The sequence below is a fragment of the Protopterus annectens genome, chromosome 10.part0 (assembly GCF_019279795.1).
Source record: "Protopterus annectens isolate FY-2018-M chromosome 10.part0, PAN1.0, whole genome shotgun sequence".
NCBI lineage: Eukaryota > Metazoa > Chordata > Ceratodontiformes > Protopteridae > Protopterus > Protopterus annectens.
The window spans coordinates 25,319,334-25,344,226 of NC_056744.1; the positions used below are offsets into that span (position 1 = coordinate 25,319,334).

At 40.8% G+C, this 24,893-nt stretch overlaps 1 protein-coding gene across 4 annotated transcripts in view; it reads right to left on the bottom strand.

Moving 5' to 3' along the window:
* The window catches only part of ITGB4 (integrin subunit beta 4), a 1,147,860-nt gene that overhangs the window by 352,472 nt on the left and 770,495 nt on the right, over positions 1–24,893 (bottom strand). For all 4 annotated transcript variants that reach the window (XM_044084971.1, XM_044084972.1, XM_044084974.1 and 1 more), the window contains exon 27: positions 15,612–15,819. In XM_044084971.1, the coding sequence (XP_043940906.1) occupies positions 15,612–15,819 (208 nt within the window). The remainder of the gene's footprint in view (positions 1–15,611; positions 15,820–24,893) is intronic.

Below are 24,893 nucleotides of genomic sequence, written 5' to 3' on the forward strand. Positions count from 1 at the left end.
AATAGATGGTATTCCTGTGGAAGTGTGGAAGATAGGAGGGAAGCAAGTGATAAGGATCAGGAAGGTTTTGTTTAGCAGAATTTTAAAAGGAAGAGAAGCACTAACATCCTGGAAGAAAGACGTGGTGGCTGTAATACCTAAAGATGGTAAACATCCATTAGCTCCAGCTTTATATAGCCCCATTTCAATTCTAAACCATGACTATAAAATGTTTATGTCTATAATGCCTAAAGGAATGGTAAAGGAAATGCTAAATTTGATAGCTATGGATCAATGTGGTTTTATGGAGTGGAGGCAAACATTTCACAATATTAAAAGAGCAATGATGATCCAGACGGAAGTAGAACACATTAAAATACCACTGTTGTTGGTGGGTCCTGATGCAGAGAAAGCATTCAGTACAGAAAGATTGGATTTTATGAGTAGGGCAATGGAAGAATTTGTATTCCCCTGATAAAATTATACGATTGATTAGGAGGATATATGGAGGATTGGAATCAAAAATTGAGGTGGAGGGTTCCTCTCTGGTGGGTTCTATTTGGGCAGTACAACCAGGCAGCAGTGTCCTCTTTCCCCTTTGTTGTTTGTGTTGTGTTTGGAACCATTGACAGAGAGAATGGGGAACTCAGACATTCAAGGATGTAGTTGGTTTGCTGGTCAGGAGGGGTCTGCTTTGTTTACAGATTATGTTGTTTTATGCCTGACGGGGCTGGGTAGAGCATTTTAGTATCGTGGAACATTCTGGAATGGTTTCAGGTCTTTTTGGGATACAACATTGGTGGGGATGAAATGAAGGCAATGGCTGTGACTGTGTTCCCATATAAGAATTGGTTCAGCGGTGCCCATATCTGTGGGGACATGGTAGAATGAAGTACTTGGAAGTGTGGATTGAGAGGGATTCTTTTCTGGCAGCTAGGGATGTGTGGGAGGAGACTAAAAAAAGAATGGTATGGGGGCTAGGAAATTGGAGGCTCTGTTTTGTGGATGTAGATGGTGAGATGTTTTTGGTCCCTTTGGTTTTATACACAGGTCATGCATATTTTTTTGGGGGGTCAGAAAAATTGTGGATGGCAGTTTGTGAAGAGTTGGATGATTTTGTGTGGGAGGGGAAGAGGCCAGGAGTCAAGTAGAGTAGGTTGAGCTTTCCAGTAGAACAGGGTGATTTAGGACCACCTGGTTTGGGGGTGTCTTGGAGCTGCACAGTTGGGTCTCCTATGTGTGGCATGGGCAGACAGCTATGGTTCAGAGTGGAAGAGGATGGTGGTGAGGTAGTTGGAGGCTAAGGAGGCAGGGAGAGACTGGGATTTTGGATGCGGATCCTTGAGGAGAATAACAATGACCTTAAGTAGTGTTGTATTCATAAAGTGGCAAAAAGTGTTCTGCAAGCTGGGCCAGTGTAGGGACAGCGAGGGCAGATTCTGCCAATGGGGATGGCTGTAGTTGGGGGTTTGAGGGTGGATGGGTGGGGGCCTGGGTTTTCTGGAGATGACTGGCAGGGGAACCAAGGTGTTGGGAGTGAATGTTTGCAGAGGGAGGGGTAGTGCAGTGAGAGGAGGCCAAGAATTCATTTGGAATGCAGACTGGAGATTTAATTTCCTGTCAAAAATTGGTGTTGAGAGTGTAGAAGGGGAGAGGGAATTGGGAGATCCTGGGTGAGAGACCAGCATTGGTGGAGGTTTTGGTGGAGTCAAGAACAGAGGCAGCTGTGGGAGGGGATAATTGGTGGGGCATATAAATTATTGCATGAGGGCTGTGGGAGTTAATCTGAGCAGGTTAGAGGGGACTGGGAAGAGAAATTGGATGAATGATTCATGTAGAGGCAATGGGGGATGTTTGTGTTGTTCCCATGTATGTAGTGGAGTCTGGAAGGTCTGGGATCTTTGTGTGGAAGTGTTTGCATGTGTGATTTATACCCTGGCCTGACGTTGGAGAGTTTTTCCTCAGGTGGACTGCAGGTGTCGGACGTGTGATGGGGATGAGATAGCTGGTTGGGACTATCCTTTTTGAGAGTGTGGTGAGTTGGCAGACTTTGAAGGTTCCCTGTGGACTGCTTTGTCAGAAGTGCTGGGTGAGCAAGTTGGTGTAGTTGGGTAGGTGATTGTTTTTGAGCTGTTGTGCAGAGTTGGAATTGCCTGGACATGGTAGGGCCTTTCTGGGTTTGGTTGTGATGGCTTCCAAGCAGGAGGTGTGGATGGTGGAGATCAAGGTTTGAACCAACTGCACTGGGACTGGTGACTACAATGACAGAGATGGAACTGCTGGTGGTACAATCTTTGGAAGGGGGGTAGGAATAAATTGCTTGGAGAGGGATGTGAGTTGTGAGAACAATGCATGTACGGTAGTATTTTGGAGGAGGAATGAGGTTTGAGGGAAGGCAGGAACTTAATGAGCTATGTAATGTTTGAATGAGAATGACTGGATAGATTACATGTGATGTATAATGTTTGCAACTGAAAATGCATCAATATGGTTTGTTTTCATTTGTGTAAATGTGTGACTGCCTATGTCATAACTGATAATTTAATAAAGATGTTTCTTACTAAAAAATAATAAATTATGTAATGATGCTGAATAGTTCTTGTGGTGGAGTCTTTTGATAACATTTCTGAAATGTGGATTTAAACTACTAACAACCAAAGTTACACATTTGTGTTTGTGTACATGGTGGCACTTTGGGTAATGTTACTGACTCACAGCATTTGCAACTCCAGTTCAATTCTTGCCTTGAGTTCTTTCAGGTGCAGTTTTTTTATCCATGTGGGTTTCCATCAGGGTCCTTGTTTTCCTCTCATCCAACAATGCTGAAATGATATAGCAGTGGTTGTAGGTGAGTAAATGTAACAGGGACTGACATCTTGGCCAGGCTATTTCCTGCTATGCTTCCATTGCCTGTCCTAACAGGTTTCAGCCCCATATCCCAGAATTAGAGAAAAGATGGTATAGAAAAAGGATAGAGGAGTTTAATAAACCTTAAATGCATCTGCCAGCTTTCAATAGCATGACCTCTGACTAAGAGTAACACTTTAAAACAGTGACATGGTATGGGTGTGTCAGCTGTTCCCCTCGATGTAAAGGCTGAGTTAATACTTGCAGGTCTCCCATAAAGATGTTGTACGTGGTACATAAAAATCAACTCACTAGCTACAGAAACATAATGCCAAGATCGTTGTTTATGACATAAAGTTACAACAGGATTATGCCTCAGATTTTCCTTCTTATTTAGAACCTTGAGAATTTATACACTGAGTGATTATTTAGTCATAATCAGGCCAACAAGTGAAAGACAGACCAAAAAAAATGGAAGTAATAAGACCCTACCACCTAAACCCCACAAGTTTTCTCCAGAGAAAAAGCTGCAGTGCATTATCATTGGTGGGGGAAACGCCATTCATACCCACAACTCATAAATTCTCTATAAGGGTGCACAGCTCCAGAGAAGGGGGGTGCCTGTTTCCCGAAGTTATGCGACTTCTCAGTCCAGCTAAATCACAAGCTTCTTTCTGATGAACTTCTGATTGTAACTGAAAGAACACTCAGTGTTTCAGTCCTTGACTTTTCAGACATAACACTAACAATTACTACATACACTGCTGAAAATTGCCATTTATGAGACAATCTCTCTTCTGACAGAATATGTATACATTTTGGTGGCATCAAAATTTTTCACTACACCTATACCTACTCCCCCCTACACTGTACATATAATGTATGTACACAGCAACATGCATGTAATGCAAGCACTTCTGTAGCTACTCCATTAAGTCCTTTCAACTCTGTCTAAACCAGTAATGGTCTGGGTCTGTCCTTGAATCCAGAACATTGCTACAGTACATAGACCCTTTACCTATGCATTAGAACATTGGTCACCAAACTGGCATTTGATCCAGTTGCTTTCTATATTTGTGAGTTAGCCCCTATATAACTCCTACCTAACATTCACTGTTTAAGATCAGTTGATTCCTGACAGATGGTGGAGCTATTACATTGCTATCTGGTGGTCTAATGCACAGCTTAAATGAATTAGGCTCATATGACATGGTATGTAGGGCTACAGTAACTGGATAACTGAATAAATGCTTCCTAATGAACACTGATGGGTTAAGCTACTTTGCAAAGACCATGTGCATGAAATTATAGAAGTAGACTCATTGTTCCCACAGATGCATCAAGTTAATAGCATTCTCTTACTGATTTCTGAACAGGTATATTAGGGCCTACTTCCTTGTTACCCTTGGAGAACCATACCAGGGGGTCATGCTTCTTCATTTTACTTGTAAGTAATAAGGCAGACAAAACAAAGTCCAACAGAAGCACTGATAATTTTTCTGATTAGTTTATCTGCCCCTTTCACAAGCCTGATAAGTGTCAGCCAGCCATTGCTCAGCTGACTGCTCTGTCGTCATAAGCAACGGCCACTTGAGAGTAGTGCACCATTATATGACAGCATTGCAGTATTCTGTACTTAGCCTACACCTCCCCAGCTACTGGCAGGAACAAGTTGGCTCACTTTTCTGCCTAAGCCTACACCCATTTTAAGGGCCTCTCCCCATTAAATAGTCCAGCCATGCTACAGTTTTCTGGTCTCCATCATCAGCGGTGTTACTGTATTAACTATGATCTACTCCTCCTTTCCCTGAAGGCAAGCTAACAAACACTGCTCAGTTCCTCCCTCCCCTCCACCTTCCAACACTCACGCATCTGCTCAAATCTGTGTCACCAGAGTCAAGCCTACATAGACTACCCTCGGTGTGCTGAAAGTTCTTTTTGTGTCGTGAATCCATTTTCTTTGCACTAGTTGGGTGTTTTCCTCTCTGACCAATATTTTGTGTTAAATAATGGGTAGGTGGGTGGGTGTGTGTGAGTGCGTATGTGTCTCTACCACATTTATAAAATGCCTAATAATAAGGGTACATATATGCACATTTTATACATTTGAGTGTGTACATTTTATTGTACATACAGTTAAGCATGCACTCGTATACATACATATATGTATCCTCGCTGTGTGTGTGTGTGTGTGTGTGTGTGTGTGTGGGTGTGTGTGTGTGTGTGTGTGTGTGTATATGTGTATATATATATATATATATATATATATATATATATATATATATATATATATATATATATATATTATTTATGTGTGCATAAAATGTGCATTATTTTTCATTGTATCAATCTTTTGGGTACTACTGAGGTTCTTGCATGGTTTTAAATTTGTACCTTGGAATACCTTGATGGGGGCTGTCCTGCTAACGTGGTCTTGATCTACTGTTAACATTTTGTTGTGGTGTGTTACTAAGGTTCATAGGCTGGTCCTAGGCTATTGGCCCTAGGGCCTATACAAGCCTAGCCATAACAATTCCTAGATATTTCTTCCCAGTATATTTACTTCCCTGGACCCCTGTCTACCTGGCAACTGACGTGATCCCTGGGGTGAATTTCCTATCTCCCATCCAATCGTCAAGGTTCCTTTTGAAGAGGGCCAAGGAGGCACTCTGCTTGACATGTATGGGCTGTCTATTCCAGGGTACCATAGAGCACCCTGTGGTGAAAAGAATGTTTGCTGAAGTATGATCTCTTCACTAAATTACAGTGGCTGCTTTTGGTTTTCTACCTTTTCTAGCTAGTGTTAATTTGTTTTTTGTAGTGGCTTTCTTGTTAGTGGCCATCTTGTACAAATTTATTTTAAGAGACTTGACTGTCAGGGTTGAAAAAGCAGCTTTAGTCCTTTTTATATATTTATTTATTCATTCATTCGTTCATTCATTCATTCCCAGATTTATATTTCTAGTTCACATTTTCTAGTTGAGATGCAAAATTCTTAATCTGTGATTTGATCATTTCAAGCACAGATCTGTGTGCACACACGCAGAAAATTACAAAAGTTTGAGATGCACTTAACTTTCTTAGCCCACATCCAGTGATGGAGAACACAGAAAATATTGGAAAGAAATGGTACAAGATTTTGCAAAAACACTAAACTGATTTGCAGGGAAATTTCAGAAATCCATGAGAGCACTGTTTATTTCTTTATGTCGGGGCACTGTTTTGGATGTGTTAAAGAAGAGTTCTCTGTGATTGGGGGAACAAATGTGACATACTTGAAGACAAACTTGCTGTTTGGGATAGTTTCATTTTATCTGCTATATGTGGATTTTACTGATCTCAGCGAGGTAGACTGATGTTGTAAAATTGCTGGTGGTTAACAATGAAAACTACAGAATGTGTGGTTTCCCATGTCATGCAGTCGTACTGAATAAAATTCCTTTCTGAAACCATACAGGATTTGTACAGGAAACAAGAGATTATGTAGCCGTCATGATTTGTGGCAGGCAAAAGTTGCTGTGAAAAACAAATTGAAGCTGCTGAATTATACAGGGTGCTAGACTACATTAGGTGAGGTTAAAAAGGGAGCGTAACTCTGTATTAGGATAACTACATTGGACGGCTTTGTCCTGTAATTTTTTTTTTTCTTATGTTTAACATGGACACTAAAAGGATGCTACCCCCCCCCCCCACACACACACACACATACACACTCGGGGCTGGCACCGTGGTGCTGCAGTTGGGTTTGTTGACATATATTTTCTAGGTTCTATGTTTTGGTTTCTAGTTGGTCTTTGGTCTGGAGTCTGCATGTCCTCTCAGTGTCTCTGTGGGTTTTTGCCATGATTGCTATTTTCCGTCTGTACCTACAGACATGCCAGTAAGTGAATTGGCAGTACAAGGTGTGTGTATGGTCTTCCATGGACTGGCATTACATTAGAATTTGTTCTGTGCCTTGGGATTTACAAGATTGCTGCACACTGATTAGCAGCTTAACTTCAGCTCGCCCAGCATGAAAACAAAAAACTGAGAAATAACAGCCAGTGGTGATGGCAGCTTGAGTAAAACTCAGTTACTGGGTAGTACTGGATGCCTGCAAAGAAGGATCTAGGAGAGCCTGAAAAAAAAAATCAACAAGAAAAGGGGAAGGGAGAACCCTGACTGAGGAGAATCCTGCAGCTGTTCTGCAAAGAGCAGTTCAGACTCCATCTTTGGTGCAAGGCATCGCTTCCAGTAAAAAATTACTCAAATGTGTTCAGTGCTGATTAAAATAAACGTAACCCTGAAGGAGTAAATCAACTCAAATAACAAAAGGCTGGAAAAGTGGAAGAATCTTTGAACAAATTCAGATGAGACTGATAAAACTGAAAAATCAGAAGTCAAAATGAAAAATAGGATGGCCGAGTGTGAGACTGCTCAAGAAGAGAGGTTTCAAAAAAATGGTAGAATTAAAGAAAAAGCACATAGGGAAAACGAGATTTTTCTGCTGTACCTGAGAAACTAGAAGGAACAGACGGTATTGATTTTTTGAAAGTACAGATAAGCAACTAGACTGATATTCAACAGCAAGAGCTGTTAATTGAAAGGGTACATAATTTGAATGCTACAAATCTGGCCATGAGAAAGTAGTCAAGACCTTTATTAGTAAAATTTCAAACCTACCAGCAGAAAGAGTTGATCCTGACAAAACTATGGCAAAAGGGCAAAGTATTACAAGTTGGAGATAGTAGAGTGCCTGTGGAATATGATTATTTACTGTACACCAGACAGAAGAAAGAATTTTTTTTCCGGTAATCAGGGAATGTCAAGAGGTAGGTGTGAGATTCAAGTTGCTGTGTCCAGCTGTCTTCAGAATGTTTTTTTCCTGGATGATCACAGTCATGTTTTTGATTTAGAAAAGGCTAAGGAGGAAAATGCAAACATTTGTCCAACAAAAAATGAGCCATCAAGCAGAAAGGGATTTTGCTTCTCATTTTTCTGATAGTAAAGCACATAGAGAGACTGCCAGTGAAATCTTTTCCACAGTTCCAAAGGAAAATGCTTAAGGACAGAACAAAGCACAGGAGTTGATCAGAAGAATCAGAAATACTGTGGAACTTAACCGGAATCTGGAGATGAAGAGGAAGACCATTAACTCAGAAATTAGTGAATAAATGTGGGGCTGCAAAGCATCAATCTCGTGTGAATTACAGCTGTGTAAGAATAAATGGAAAGAGTGGACTTTTGTTCATAGGTTCATACGTTCATACTAGGCTATCTGCCCTGGGGCAATTATAAGCCAAGCCCGATTCTTTATGGCTTATGCCACCCCTTGATTTGAGTATACTGTGCCCTTTTTAAGGTTTAGTTTACTGTGCCTCTGTCTAATAGTGACACGGGAGTAATCCCTGGGACAAACCTACAATCCCCCATCCACCTATCGAGATTCTTCTTGAAGAGATTCAGTGAGGTGCTCCGCCTCACATGAACTGGAATTCTATTCCAGAGCGAAGGGAGCCTCTGGGTTATGAACCTGTCCCTCCAGCAAGTTCTATTTATTTCTGTGCTGAGGTTCAAGTCCCTCGAGCGTGTGGCTCTAAGGGATTTAGATTTACTGAGGTGGAGCATGTCCATTAATTCTGGATTTGACATAGCTTTGTATGTCAGGCATAGATCGCCTCAAAGTAGGCGGTATGCAACTGAGTAGAGCTGGAGTTTTTTTAACCGAGCAGCATATGGCATCTGTTTGAGACCCTTGATCCTCTTGGTGAGATACTTTTGGGGTCTTTCTAATTGCTGCAGGTGTCGGGTAAGGTACATCCCAAAAGGGGCATTGTATTCTATGATGGGCCTGATGGATGAATAAAGGGGCAAGATTACCTCTCTTGATCTAGATGTGAAACCCTTCGTGATGAGGTGGGCTATGTAGAAGGTCTTTCTAACCACTTTGGCAATGTGGTTTTCAAAGGAGAGATTGCTATCAACTTGGGTCCCCAGGTCCCTAATAACTTTCTCTGTACTTAATGGGTTTCCCCCTATGTGGTAATTTGTGGGCACATTGTTTTTGCCAAAGGGTATGACTATACATTTTTTGGCATTTAGCTTTAAACCATGGCGCTGGCACCAGTTATCTGTGTCTGTGAGACCTTTTTGAAGGATGTTTGTGTCAGATGGAGAGTTGATTATGGCACCCAGTTTGCAGTCTTTATTAACTTTATTAAACTTGTGGCAAACTGAAAAGTATTTGCCTTACTTCATGTCATTAATTTTTGGAAGGACTGTGAGGGGAGGGGAAGAAGCAAACGGAAAAAAGTAAGTGCAAGTAAAACAATTTCTGTTCTTTAACAGTGTTTTTATGAAACTTTTTCACAATATAATTTAGTTCTTGTATATGATAAGTTATTCAAGTGAACAGATGTCATCTTTCTCTTGTCTTCTCTTTTCTCATTTTTTTTCAAGTATTAAGAATGTAAGGCCTACAGTGCAAAAAAAGTGAATGGGCTGTGAACTTGGGTTGTTGAGGTGGGGTGTAAAAGTACACAGGTCACAATATATGCAAGAGCTGATATATTTTCTCTTGCTTTTGCATAGATGAATATGTTCAGTTTCTTAGAGTTAATACATTTTAAACGGAACAAGTAAATGTGATAAATATAATGAAAAATTTTCCTTTAGAAATAAATGCTTCAGCTTGTCTACTAGGCTGCAGCAAAGGACTACAGTTTTCTTTTTTCTAACATTTTTATGGTGACAGCCTGATAATACGGCACTAAAAGAGCACTAATTTCTTCAAGGCTAAAAGTTAATGATTTCTGAAAGCATGCACATTGTTTTCACACGGGGGAGGATGAAGATTAAAAAAGAGACACCAATTAATGTAAGTAGAAGCATAGGCAATAACCTGAATCTTTACAGGGATAATCTCAGTTTCAGGTTAATTGGGACCTGTGATGGCAACTGTCTGTTTGGCATAAATGCTCCTTTTGGGAGGTTTAAACTTCATTATTTGAAGAGCACATACTTATCTGGGTTTGTATTAAGCTAACTGGTTCTGGGGGGGTTTCTGTTTTTTTGTTTTGTTTTGTTTTGAGGTTTTTTATTAAAGTAAATTTTTTGTGAAATGTGACATAGGTTCCAATGTTGATAAGGAAAAACTGTATGAATTTTAACCTACTAAACATTAATGGATGCATGCATCACAAAAGCTGGCAGTAGACATTTTAAAAAGTTGCCATATATAATGGGTAGTAATAATGACTTCTTACCATAATGGAAATACTTTCAATATTATCTTGGAATGTGAATAATCTCACAGGTACATACAAAAAGGAAAAGAATACTTAATTATACTAAGAAATGAAGAGTGTAAATAGCAGTGCTACAGGAGACACATTTACAAAGAACCGAGCATGTGAATTTGATAAAGAAATGATTTCAGGATGAATATTCTGCAGAATATCAGAGACAAAGGAAAATGGGAGTACTTCTGTTACTTGTTACAGAGCTCCAGTAGTGATAGAAGAGGGAATAAAAGGTGATGGCAGATTTGTTGTAGTAAGGGGCTACTGGCAAAGGATGAGGATTACGCTGGCATGTATTTGTATTCCACCTAAAACTGGTATTATGGAGCTTAATAACAGTTTGGGAGAAATGATCAGCTTTCAGCAGGGAACATTTATTGGTGTTAACTTGATATGCAATAATGAGGATGTACTGAGGAGACCTAGGGGGAAAAAATATAATAAGAGGGTAGATTTCTGAAGAAATTTATGAAAGTATTTGGTATGAAAGATGTGAATTCAGTACTAGGAACTCTTGAGAGAGTTTACATATTATTCCCCAAGGTACAATAACTGGGCTAGATTAGACATAAATTATATTTCATAAGAACGTGCGCATTTAATTGAGAACTTTGTTACACATCCAATAATTTAAAGAATGGGTAGCGGAAATTACCTGGGAGTTATGAGGGGAAAGTAGAAAGTACTCCAGAAGTTATAGCTAATGAATGGGATAAAATGAAAGTTTGAGCTTAAAAGTAAAAATAGGGTAGAACTAAAAGAAAAATATATGGTTAAGCAGTAATAAGAATTATTTAGAGGTGCTGACAAAGGTTAAAGTATGACAAAATAAGGGGAATCTAACAGAAAATGAAGAAGCACAATTGCAGAGTGCTAAAGAGAGTACTTGGATAATATGCATGAGTTTAGAAAAAGGTGACTTTTTTTAATAATAACTCCAGAGCGCAAAAACTTTTGGCACAACAACTTGGGCAACAGAAAGTAAAAAGAGTTGTTGCCAAACTTGGGGCAAACCATAACAAGAGATCCTGTAGAGGTATGAGATATTTTGGAAGTTTTATGAATATTTGTATAAAGCTTAGAAGTGGGGAAGTAAAGAAAAGGCACAAGTGGAAATATTTATGGAAGACTTAAATATGACACGGTTAGAGGTAGATGAGGCTCAACAGCTAACAGTAAAGATAGGATGAGATAAAAAATGGTGATGTTTAACCAGTCTGAAGGAAAGTCTCCAGGATTAGTTGGTATTCTGGTGGAGGTTTGGAATCTAGAACAGAAGAAAGTGGTAAAGATCTGGAATGTTTTGTTTAACAGTATTTTAAATGGAGGGGAGACACCAACATCATGAAGAAAGCTGTGGTGGCTGTAATACCTAAAGACAGTAAAGATCCATATTATCCAGCTTCATATAGGCTCATTCCAGTTGTAAAACAGAATTGTGAAGTGTTTGTAATGGCTAAAAGAATGACAAAGGTAGTGCCAACAATAGATAATGGACCATTGTGGTTTTGTAGAGGAGAGGCAAACATATGACAACATCAACAGAACAGTGATGATCCAGAGGAAAGCAGAATGTAAGGAAATACCACTGTTGGTGGGTCTTGATGCAGAGAAAGCATTCAGTAGAGGAAGCAGGGATTGTATGAGTAGGGCAATGGAAGCTTTTGCATTTCCTGATATAATAATAAGGTTAATTAGGATATATGAGGCATTGAGGCAAAAATCAAAGTGGGTGGGTGCTTCTCTGATAAATTGGGTCACTAAGGGCTTTTCATCCAGGAAAAAGGATGTCATTGTCACACTGTACTCATCCCTCATTAGACCCATTATAGAGTATAACGCCCCGTTTGGTATGTACCTCACAAGCCATCTGCAACAGCTGGAAAGTCTGCAGAAACACCTCACTAAATGAATCACAGGCCTAAAGCAGATGTCATATGCTGACAGTCTAAAAAAAATCCAGCTATACTCTGTGGCATATCGTCTACTCAGAGGCGATCTCTGCTTAACATACAAGGCCATGTCAAACCCTGAGCTGTTGGACATACTCCACTTAAAAGTAATCCCAATCCCTCAGAGCCACATACTCCAGGGATCTAAACCTTGTCATCACAATGATCAAAAACATGCTGGAGGGATAGGTTCCTGACCCAGAGACTCCACATACTCTGGAATAGACTGCCCATAAATGTCAAGCAGAGTGCCTCCTTGGCCCTCAAAAGGAACCTTGATGACTGGATGTGAGATAGGAAATTCACCCCAGGGATCATCTCAGTCGCCCTGCTAGACAGGGGTCCAGGGAAGTAAATATTGTGGGAAGAAATATCCAGGGAATTGTTATGGCTAGGCTTGTTTAGGCCCTAGGGCCGATAGCCTAGTATCAACCTATGAACCCCTTAGCCACCAGGCTAACGGTATTGGTGTAATGTGGTGCACGAGTGGCTTCTAGGATTCAGTTAGAACTTTATGCAGACTTTGTGGGATAACAATATTGGGCTCAACTTCCCTCTGATTTTTGAGGGTAGCAATGCTGACCTCAATTGTGCAATAATACAAATACAGTGGAACACAGACATGATGCAATACCTTTTATTAAACCAACATAGGTTTTGCAATTACTTGAGCTCTTGAGTTGTCATGAGCCCTTCATCAGGAGTTATGCAATGAGTGAAACTGACAAGTACTTTTTTGGATGCAACTTGTTATTTACAAGCTTGATGAAATGACAGAGTGAAGGGAACTGGTAGAAAATTTGAAGCAGTTCAAGGGAATGAACAAAATAAAGATGGGCAACACATTCCAGAAAGCTGTGTAACACTGAGGCAATTTAGTTTTAAAACACAAAAAACAAATATTAGAGGTAGTATGAGAATTATTTATTTATGCAGAGTAATGGGGCTCGGAACAGCCTTCCCAGCGATAATGTGGAGCAGACAGAAGACTAAAGGTAATCCTAGTGAGGAGTGGAAATAAATGGGACATAATTATGAAACAGTGACAGAGCTGATGGGAAAAGGGAATACCAGATTACCCTGAGCTCCTTTTCATCTGTCAGATTCTTCGGTTTCACTTGTAACACATGGTCTGAAACTTACTTAGCAATGAAACCGGAGACTGCAAATTAGAGTGAAATTTCTCCATATCAGATATTTATGACTAAAACTGAGGCAAAAATCAACACACCATTCAGATAAACAACTGACAAAAATCTAAGTTTTTGTGGGATGTAGCAATGAGTACCACTTATGGTTAAGAATCTTCCTAGCTTTGCATGGTAGAAAAGTACACCATTAGCTTCTGCAACTTTGTGGTGTGTAATATTTTACCACTATTGCTTTCGGGCATTTTCTTTATAATAGTACCACTCAAGCTCACTGCGTGGCTTTGTGTTGGGGTGTATTAAGATTAACAACTACAAGCAAATAAATACAAAAATAAACACGAGCAGCTGTTACTTTTGGCACTAGAAAAAAACCCAATGGAAGCAGAGCTGTAAATTCCATTAAATGTTCTCATCCAAGAGGCAGGCAGTTTTTTTGTGGTCATTTGTAGCACCATCACAAACATGCCCAGTTATTTCAGAGTTAGACAAGAGGATATTTGAACCAGATAAACCAAAGCATGAAAGATAGAAATGATTCCAAAAATATCTTACTGTGAAAATATTTGGTATTTTGTAACAAAATATGAAATGGGAGCTGTGGAGTTGCCACCTTTGGACAACACCTCTTGACTACCAATTCCACAAGCTGTTCCATGATTTCAGGAACAGTACACTCTCTGTCTTTAGTGAATGTGACATTTTCTAGCATTTCAAGCTGGAAAAATTAGAAAGATCATGGTCAGGAACATTCATCATAGAATGTCATCTAGCAGTAATAGTTATATTCCACCGCTGTCAAAGAACAAATTCACCTGAAAAGGAACACCTGCACTTTGTAAGCCTGAATTCGTTAACAGATGAATAAAAAAGAGTTACAACTTGTTGCATCATTTGTTCATCTTTCTTAACTGTTCATCTTGGGAGTTCAAAATGCAGTGACAAACCAAAAAAGGAAAATCAGGCCTTTGTTAATCTCAGCTAACCCTGTCCCTGTGTATGAAACATCACACTTCAGTGGGCCTTGCCTGACAAAACCTTCAAAATAATTACAAGCTAATAATAATAATTTACTCAGATCCTCACCCTCCACTTTGCTGCCCAGTGCTGTATCACAGGGTTCAGTGTCTGTCAGTTACTCTCTGTTGATGCTAAACATGATAGGAAATTAATCTTTCCTGTGGTAATCTGTCCTTCTTACAGCAACACTTGATACAAGAAAATAGCTTTATAAAGACATCAACAGTAAATAATTAAATGGCCACCACACCTAATGCCATATATTAAGCGCATGCAGTTCCCATTCCCTCTGTTAGATGCAACCCTAAGCATGCATGGCTGCCATGTTAATTCTGCTCATGCATTCTTCACCATGCACAGACACTTCACCATCACTGGTAGGACACACTCTTAACTGTTACTGGTTGCCAGTGTGTTGGGCACTGGTTGCAAGGAGACACTGGCAGATTATTCAGTGAAGTCGTTCTGGAATGCAGATGGTACTGTGTTCTGGGAAAAACTTCCAAGCATACATTCACGTTGTTCTGAGCTGTTTACCAATAACTGTTAACAAAACAGCCTTGAATCTTTATGGCTGCCATAGAAAGACTGCATGGTGATCTGGTATCTGCTGGCCTTCATAAAACATGCACTGATTTGGTTAGTAGAGCACACTGGCTTTACATGCTGTGTGATGCTTCCTGGATGCGGCTGGTGCTCTGTTGCGAGATGCTTTCTTGTTAACATCGATCTTGTTACTTAAGTCTGTTGGAGACAATACTTTCCAATACAGTTACAATTACAATGTAGGTTTAGTGTAGGGAGGAACACCCTGAGAAAATATTTAAATTCTATAACTTATCTTTATAAATTTACCATCCCTAATTAGTGTTTTTTTTACAATCACAATTTGGCAAAGTCAGACAGAAACTGATGAAACTGCTGTAGTCCAAGTCCCACTTCGGACTTTATATTTTAGTTTGGCTTTATTGTCAGAGGCAGGACACTAATGGACACATACCGATATTTTGGCTAGAACCTCTAAGAACCATTTACAGTACAACATGGAAGTTATAGCACTAAAAAGGAATATGTGGACAATGAAATAAACCAGTCTATTTTCCACAGGATACTTCAAGCTGGACATCAATATTCTTGGTACAACCACCAGAAACCATTTAGCAGTAAAACAGACAAATATAACATTAAAAGGGAATACACATATGGGCAATGAGGTAAAAGCAGTCTATACTTCCACAGGGTACTTCAAACAAATAAAAATAATTTTCTTCTGTTACAAAGTGCACATTACTTTCCGGTTTTGTGTATTTTGCATCACTTCAAAGAAAAAGTAGAAAGAAACACAGACACCCCCTTCAAACAAAATAATAAAGCAATCTTCTTACCATGAGTGTCTGCAATGGTGACGGTGGTGCGTGGATATTTGCCAATCTTTGCGCCAAACCTGGGGTTGGAGAGATCCATGGCAAACTGCTTCACAACACGACCATCCAGAAGGTTGTCCATTTCTGTCAGTTCCAATAGTTTTACTGGGACTTCCTTTCTAGTCTCCCCCGGCAGGAAGATTAAATCACCCTCAGTAAACTGGTAATCCTGATTAAAAGAAGCATAAAAACAAATGTCATTCTAAACTATCTGAGCTCAGTTAGAATTACTATTATAAAGGTATCTCAAAAAATTCTTTCCATCCTTATGTTAGGCATCTAAGCACACTTCAGTAGATCCCAGTCATATCCCCTGTATCTCACTCATGCAGTACAGTCACAGTATTTTAAGATCTGCACCAGACACAAAGCAGACTGTACGAGTCTTAAATCAAATTAATGCTGGTTCTATAAAAACAAATGTCCGAGGAAGACAGGCAAAAATTGATCAGCATGGCAATTACCATGCTTAATAAAATATGCATGTCATTAAATAAGGCAGGCTGATGCAGAGTGTGGATTTGCGCGCGCGCGTGTGTGTGTGTGTGTGTGTGTGTGTGTGTGTGTGTGTGTGTGTGTGTGTGTGTGTGTGTGTGTGTGCGCGCACATACAAGCACACACCCACATGATCAAAAGTATCAGGCTACATTCAAAGAACTTCTTCCAACTACTTAAGTACTGGGCAAGAATGACATCTTCTTCTTGGAACTTTATTTTCTTCTCTGCAAAATGATCACTAAAGTTTCAGACATACATAAAGCTTGACTTAACATTTTTTTTGCTTTGTGTGGTATTTCTGTGTTATTCACTCTTGCCAGAGTAGAACATTAGGTTTGGAAGAGTCCTCACATTATTTTGTTTACTGCCCATTACATTTCAGCATTTTGGCCTCAGAAAAGACCCCAAAGAAAGTTGTTTACAGCCATGTCTTCTTTCCCTCCTACTAGAGCCATAAAACAAACCATTTTGAAATAAACAGCATTTCTTTTGTAGAGATAGCAGTTACTCCATGGTGTCAATCACATCAGAAGTACAGCTAGGGTGGGGAACGTGGGCAGCCACCCTCTGTGCAAGGTTCTGGGATGTGATCAGCAGATACAGATGATCTCTGTGGTGTCAATCACATCAAAAGTACAGCTAGGGTGGGGAACGTGGGAAGCTACCTCTGTGCAAGGTTCTGGGGTGTGATCAGCAGATACTGACTGATCTCTGTGGTGTCAATCATATCAGAAGTACAGCTAGGGTGGAGAACATGGGCAGCCACCCTCTGTGTAAGGTTCTGGGGTGTGATCAGCAGATACTGACTGATCTCTGTGGTGTCAATCACATCAGAGGTACAGCTAGGATGGGGAACGTGGGAAGCTACCCTCCATGCAAGGTTCTGGGGTGTGATCAGCAGATAGTGATTCAGCAGTGTGTACTACAAGCATTCACTTCTCCACCAACATTTCTAAATACTGGTATGGAAATGTATGCTGATACTGCTTTTGTAGTCAGGACTGAAACAAACATAATAAATGGTAGCAACTAGTTTGGTACACCTTTAAAATCAGAAGGAGCGTTTCTTTTGTTTTTATAGTTCTTAAGCAGAGGACATTTTTTATCAAGTATGAAAAGACCTTTTCTTTTTTGTGTCCTCAAATACCAGAGGAAGTTTCAGAGGACCTTTTTTGTTGTTGTTGCTCTTCAACTTAAAGTTGAGGGGGTGCCAGATTGGAGGACAGCATACGGCACCTTTAAGGTTCTTTTAGGCCAGTCCATAAATAAAAGGTTCATCTAACACACTCAGAATACTGAAATGGTAGAATGCTGACCAGTGGTACTTATAGATCAGTGGTCAACACCCACCAGACCACTCACCTAGTAAACCATCTCTTATATAACTGACATAAGATTACTGGTCATCTAAATAAGTAGTTACTGATCAAATTCTAATTAGTAGTTATGCATCAAACAATAAATACTCATTTGCTATACCTCAGTCAGGTCAGAACAAGGGATGCACAACCTCTCAGCACATTATCTGGAATCTGACCTTCTTCCTGTAGATTTTTAGGAAGTATTACAGGAAACACACTTACAGGGATAGAAGATGGGAACACAAATTACCAAGTAAGTAATTTAGGGACAAAACAGAGATCAAGGTCATGAGGCTTCATGCATTATTGGTATTGATTATAAAATAGAGCATTGATTATAAAACATAAGTGTAAGTTGTGTACATAAATCAACGTCTTCCATATTGTATTTTGTGTTAATATGGTTTGATTTGGTTTCTTGACTTTCTTTGTTGGTTGTAATCTGGCAGTTGGCTTAGTGGGTTAAGGTGCTATTAACAAGCTGTTTCCTGGGGTCTAGAGGTGCAAGGTTTGATTCCCTCAACTATCCATTGCCTAACTATGTAACTCTGGCAAGCCATCTACCCAGACACCACTCCCAGGCTGAGTGTGAAAAAGTTCCATGGTTATCAGTGGTCTATACCTGAAAACAAATACAAACAAAATAAAAATATAAGAAGAAGACCTTACAGACTTTACTTGATGTGAAAGAATAGTTATGAAAACCATACTGAAAATATGAAATGAATGCCTGTTGTAGTTTGATTACTAAGTTGTTGGAGAGCCAGCCTCAAATAAATTGGATAGGAAATACAAGACTACTAGGATAGAAGTGGTATAAGGGCCTATACCTTGTTCTGAAAAGCTGAGTGGTACAGTGATTAAGACGTATGCCTATCAACCACAAGGTGCAAGGTTTGATTCTCACCCCTGATAATAGTTTCACTCGAAGCTCTCCTCAGTATGGAGAACATCGATATCTGTGCAGTGACAGAAACCTGGTTCAAGGCTCCAGAGAGCACCCCAGCACTACCAGGCTATACCTCATATCATGCTTTTCGGCCCCAAAACCCGGACCGAACCACAAAAGGAGGGGGAGTTTCCATATTTATCAAGGATATCCACACCTCCAGGTTAGTGGCATTGCATGAAGTATCGGAGACCATCCATGTGCAGCTAACAGTGGGCAAGACTGCTTTTCAGTTTATAGCATCCTACAGACCACCCTCTCAAAGTCAGGAATCCCACTCGGCTTTCCTGAAAACATTGGAGAACATGAAGATCTCTGAACACCATTATATTGGGCAACTTCAACTACCCAAACATTGACTGGGAGCACTACTCAAGCCCCAGCACCTTAGCCCAAAGGTTCCTGGAAATTATAAACTCAAATGCTATGGAACAACTAGTCACCACTCCCACAAGAGGGGACAACATACTAGACCTGATCATTACCAACATGGGGACTCTATGCTCCACACCAGAAGTATATCCCTCATTGGTAAGATCAGACCATAAATTAATTTCACTGGATGTCCACATCCCGATCCCACCCCCAGCCCAGAAAACCACAGTGAAAAACTTCTCAAAAGCGAACTTCTCACTTCTCAAAACTGAAGTGGAATCCTTCAAGGCCCCAGGGCCAGTGGAAACTATGGCCCAAACTGCAGAATCCTATATAAACGCATTCTACGGACATCTCCAGGAATGCATGGATCATGCTATCCCAAACAAAACCAAGACCCAATCATCCAAAGGCAGGCGTCCAGTCTGGTGGACCTCTGCCATAAATAAACTGTACAACAGAAGGAGGAAGCTACTACATGATAGAGCAAAATCCCTAATAGGGAAGGCATCTCTGATCAGTACTAGCAAAAAATTACGATCCTCATAAAATCCTCCAAGGCCAGCTTTGAGAGAAAAATTGCACAGGACACCAAAGACAATCATAAGGCTTTTTTCAGTTATGTTAGAAACATGGGATGCAACTCCCAGACTTGTTCTGAGTTGATTCTAAACGACAAAAAATACACTGAACCCACAGACATCGCCAATATCCTGGCAGACAGGTTCAGTGCAAACTTCTCCACCCCCCCCCAAAAGAGCAAGTATCTATCCCAGCAGAGGGCTGCCTCCCAAACATCTCTGATGCTCAGGTGAAGGCTGCCCTCTCCAAAGCAAAAAACACTGCTTCCATGGGACCAGATGGCGTCCCAGGTTGCATCCTACATGAACTCCAAGATGAACTAATCCCACAAATAAAACAGCTATACAATCTCAACCTCACTACAGGATATGTGCCCACAGAATGGCGTACAGCAACAGTGGTCCCACTCCACAAAGGTGGAGCCTCTACGGACCCTGGAAACTATCGCCCCATAAGCCTGACTAGCTTAGTGGAGAGGATCATCATGGAGCTCATAAACAAAGACATTGGGGACCTACAGACACTAGATCCTACCCAGTTCGGCTTTGTCAAGGGCAGATCCTGCCTTTTGAACCTGGTTGACTTCTTCGAAACAGTCACCAAAGCCATAGATGAAGGGAAGGTAGTCCACACAGCCTATCTGGACCTTGCAAAGGCATTTGACACAATACCCCACTCGGGCATCATAGATAAGCTATCCAGCTTAAATATAAACCCCTATGTCACAAGATGGGTCGCAAACTGGCTCAAAGACAGAACCCACAGAGTGAGAGTTGCTGGAGCCATGTCAGACTCGAAACCGGGTCACAAGTGGCATCCCACAGGGTTCTGTCCTGGGACCACTCTTGTTCGGTATATACTTTTCCGAGGTACAGGCAACGTGGGAGGACTATGGCTCACCAAGTTCGCAGATGACTGCAAACTGGGCACCATAATCAACTCTCCAGCTGACACAAACATCCTTCAAAAAGGTCTCACAGAGACAGATAACTGGTGCCAGCGCCATGGTTTAAAGCTAAATGCCAAAAATGTATAGTCATACCCTTTGGCAAAACAATGTGCCCACAAATTACCACATAGGCGGAAACCCATTAAGTACAGAGAAAGTTATTAGGGACCTGGGGACCCAAGTTGATAGCAATCTCTCCTTTGAAAACCACATTGCCAAAGTGGTTAGAAAGACCTTCTACATAGCCCACCTCATCACGAAGGGTTTCACATCTAGATCAAGAGAGGTAATCGTGCCTTTATTCATCCCTCATCAGGCCCATCATAGAATACAATGCCCCTTTGGGATGTACCTTACCCGACACCTGCAGCAATTAGAAAGACCCCAAAAGTATCTCATCAAGAGGATCAAGGGTCTCAAACAGATGCCATATGCTGCTCGGTTAAAAACTCCAGCTCTACTCAGTTGCATACCGCCTACTTGAGGCGATCTATGCCTGACATACAAAGCTATATCAAATCCAGAATTAATGGACATGCTCCACCTCAGTAAATCTAAATCCCTTAGAGCCACACGCTCGAGGGACTTGAACCTCAGCACAGAAATAAATAGAACTTGCTGGAGGGACAGGTTCATAACCCAGAGGCTCCTTCGCTCTGGAATAGAATTCCAGTTCATGTGAGGCAGAGCACCTCACTGAATCTCTTCAAGAAGAATCTCGATAGGTGGATGGGGGATTGTAGGTGTGTCCCAGGGATTACTCCCGTGTCACTATTAGACAGAGGCACAGTAAACTAAACCTTAAAAAGGGCACAGTATACTCAAATCAAGGGGTGGCGTAAGCCATACAGAATCGGGCTAGGCTTATAATTGCCTCAGGGCAGATAGCCTAGTATGAACCTATGAACCTATGAACAGTCCATACTGAAAAATATTTCCATTTACTCCCCCAACCTACACATCTGAAGAGCAGTTCCTCAAAGCCTTGTCTAAGGCAAAAAACACAGCATCTATGGGACAAGATGACATCCCAGGCTTTCTTCTAAACAGGCTAAAACATGAATTAGCATCACCACTAAGTACCCTTTTCAATCATAACCTAACCACAGACTTTGTTCTTGTGGAATGGAGAGCAACTACAGTTATTCCCCTCCACAAAGGTGGCCTAGCAACAGACCCGGGGAATTACAGACCTATAAGCCTGACCTCATCTGTAAGGCCATGGAACATATCATAAAGACATAGGTGACTTCCAAACACTGTATCCTTCCCAATTCGGCTTTATGAAGGGCAGATCCTGTCTGTTAAATCTGGTGGGCTTCTGTGAAAGTGCAAACTTTACCTCCCCTCCCCAACAGTCATCCCCCAAAGTATACCTGCCACCACTCCTCAGCCTAATATCTCAAGACAGCAGATGATCTCTGTACTCTCCAAGGCCACAGACATGGCACCATTGAGACCAGATAACATCTCAGGTTGCCTGTTAAACAACTGAAAACATGACCAAACAAACCCACTTGGATCCATGTTTAAGCACAGCCTGTGAACTGGCTATGTTCTGATAAATGGAGGACAGCAACAGTAATTCCTCTGCACAAAGGGGGACCATCAACCAACCCTGGGAGCTACAGACACATAAGTCTGACTAGCATCATCTGCAAGGCCATGGAAAGAATCATTATGGACTTTACCAACAAGGACATAGGTAATCTCCAAACTCTGGACCAAACCCAATTCAGATTTGTTAGGGGTAGATCATGTCTGTTAAACCTTGTTGACTTCTTTGAGAAAGTCACCAAGGCCCTGGATGACGGAAAGACAGGGCATACCTCCTACCTTGACCCAGCTAAAGCATCTCACACAATTCCCTGGTCAGGTATTCTAGAGAAACTCATCAAATTAGGTATTAACCCTTATGTCACCAGATGGACAGCCAGTTGGCTCACTGACAGGACGTATAATGTCAAAAGTGGGTGAGTTCACCTCTAGCAAAAGACTAGTTAACAGTGGCGTAGCTCTGGGTTCTCTGCTGGGCCCTTTACTGTTTGGAATTTTGGAATTTATTTCTCAAATGTCCAGGCAAACATGGACGGCTTGTGGCTGACCAACTTTGCTGATGACAGCAAATTGGGAGCAATCACTGGGTCCCCCAGTGATGCTAATATACTGAAGAAAGGGTTAAAGCAAACAAATGATTGGTACCCCAGCCATGGATTGAAGCTTAATGCAAAAAAATGCATTATTATTCACTTTGGAAAAGATAACAACCCTGCTAATTACAATAGAGACAGCACTCCCCTAAGTGTAGATACAGTGGTATGTGATCTGGGTACTCAGGATCATAGCAGTCTGAACTCTGATCACCATGTATCCATAATAGTAAGGCAATCTTTCTATGTGGCACATCTCATAAGTAAAGGCATCACATCGAGATCTAATGATGTTATAATTCCACCATATTCAGCCCTCATCAGACCAATAATTGAGTACAATGCTCCCTTTTGAATGTATCTCTCACCAGACTTTGGCAACAACTGGAGAGATCACAGAGGTTTCTCACCAAGAAAGTACAGGGTATGTAAAACAAGTTCTATGTGTAAAGACTGAAAGCCCTGTTACTCTAGTCTATCTCCTACAGGCTGTTGAGGGTTGACCTGTGCCTGGCTTACAGGGATCTTACCTCAGCCTCTGGCATGAACAAATCATGCTGGACAGATAGATACATCTCCCAGAGACTACTCCTTCTCTGGAACAAGCTTCCAAATAATGTGAAGCAGAGCCCATCCCTGACCCTCTTCAAATGAAACCTAGATCAATTGATGGATGACCAGAAGTTTACTCCTGGGGTGGTGCCCATATCCCTCATGGACAGAGGCAGTCATTGTTAATTACCATAGACTCATATATTTATGAACTTTGCTCACTTAACTACAGACAACTGGGTCAACTCAGGATAAATATGGCTAGGCCTGGGCCGTTACTTTAGTAACATCCTATTTACCTATGAACACGGAAAATTAAATTACTTCAAAGGTATTATTACAAATTTATAGGACAATTAGGGGACATTTGTGAAGGCACTATAACAAAGAGAAAGAGACACAAATAACATCATTATGATGGTGAGTCTCTCACACACACACACACACACACACACACACACACACACACACACACACACACACACACACACACACACACACACACACACACACACACACACACACACACACCCTGCAAGACAGTGAAGACAGGAAGCAATCACACATCACCACCTTATGAAGGAGATGGCAGAAGTTAATTCTAAGTTAATTCTGTCATGTAACTAAGGTCTCCACCACTCAGTGACCACCTTATCAGCATGTGTACACAACACATGGAGTCTATCCTTCATGGAATCTGACACAATCCATTATTCACAAATCATGCTGAGGGAATTAGAAGATACCACTGGGAGGAGATTGATGACATATGGAATTCAGGAAGCACTCCGTACTAAATAGCACCGGTTTACTCCCATACTGCATGTGTATGCACAGTGGAGGCATCCCTGAATTCAGTGTTCATGTCTGCTTTCCCAGGCTGCATAATGCACACCTGAGAACATTAGTGTTCATACACAGGGTACTGTACAATTTAAGGGACAGTACTTTTTTTTTTAATTCTCAAGGCTAGAGCTCACTGGTTGTTCAGCCTATGTAAGGATGACACACAAAATTACTATAGACACACTTTAGGCAGTGTGACGCCCCTAACAATCACACAGCATTTGATACACAAGTTGAATGGCATACATGATGCAGTTACGTGATGCATGGCTCTAGGAACACAACTGCCAATGAGCGTTTTACATACTGTTGTAGCTATATTGCTGTCCCATTACTCACAGCATCATATACAGATATAGTTACTTATATCTCAAGTTAACACCACCAAATTTGTAGTTCCATTTCATTCTACAAATCATGCAATGAGAATTCTGAAATTGCCCAGGAAAAACACTGGGCAGTTGGTACAGAAGTTAAGGTTATGAGTTATACTTTCTGTGGTTCAAGGTTTGAGTACCTCAGCCCTTGTTTGCTTACTATATGGCCTCCAGCAATTCACTTAGTCAGACATTGCTTCTGGATTGCCCCTGAAAAGGGAGTGTGTCCAAATGAGATTGCTTTTAAAATTAATACATGCAAGTTAAGGTCATGAAAGCACATTAACTTGACTTGATCACCTAAGCAGGCATATTTACAAGTCACCTTTGCATCAAGCAGAACTTTGTAGTAAATGAACAGTTTGCCTTTTACCAATTTATTAACATTCTGCCACTTGTTGATGTCTTTTAAAAAGACACAGTGTTTACTGCTTCCAAAACATTCCTAACATGATGTAATTCTGAACAGCCCTGCTTGTGTTAGTCTTAATTAATCTAGAACATCTTTTAGCTGTCTACTTCGACCCACTGAAATTACATTTAACCAAAACTCACTTACCTGACACCTGATCCCAGTTCTTCAAAACTTCAGTAATCCGAAAGC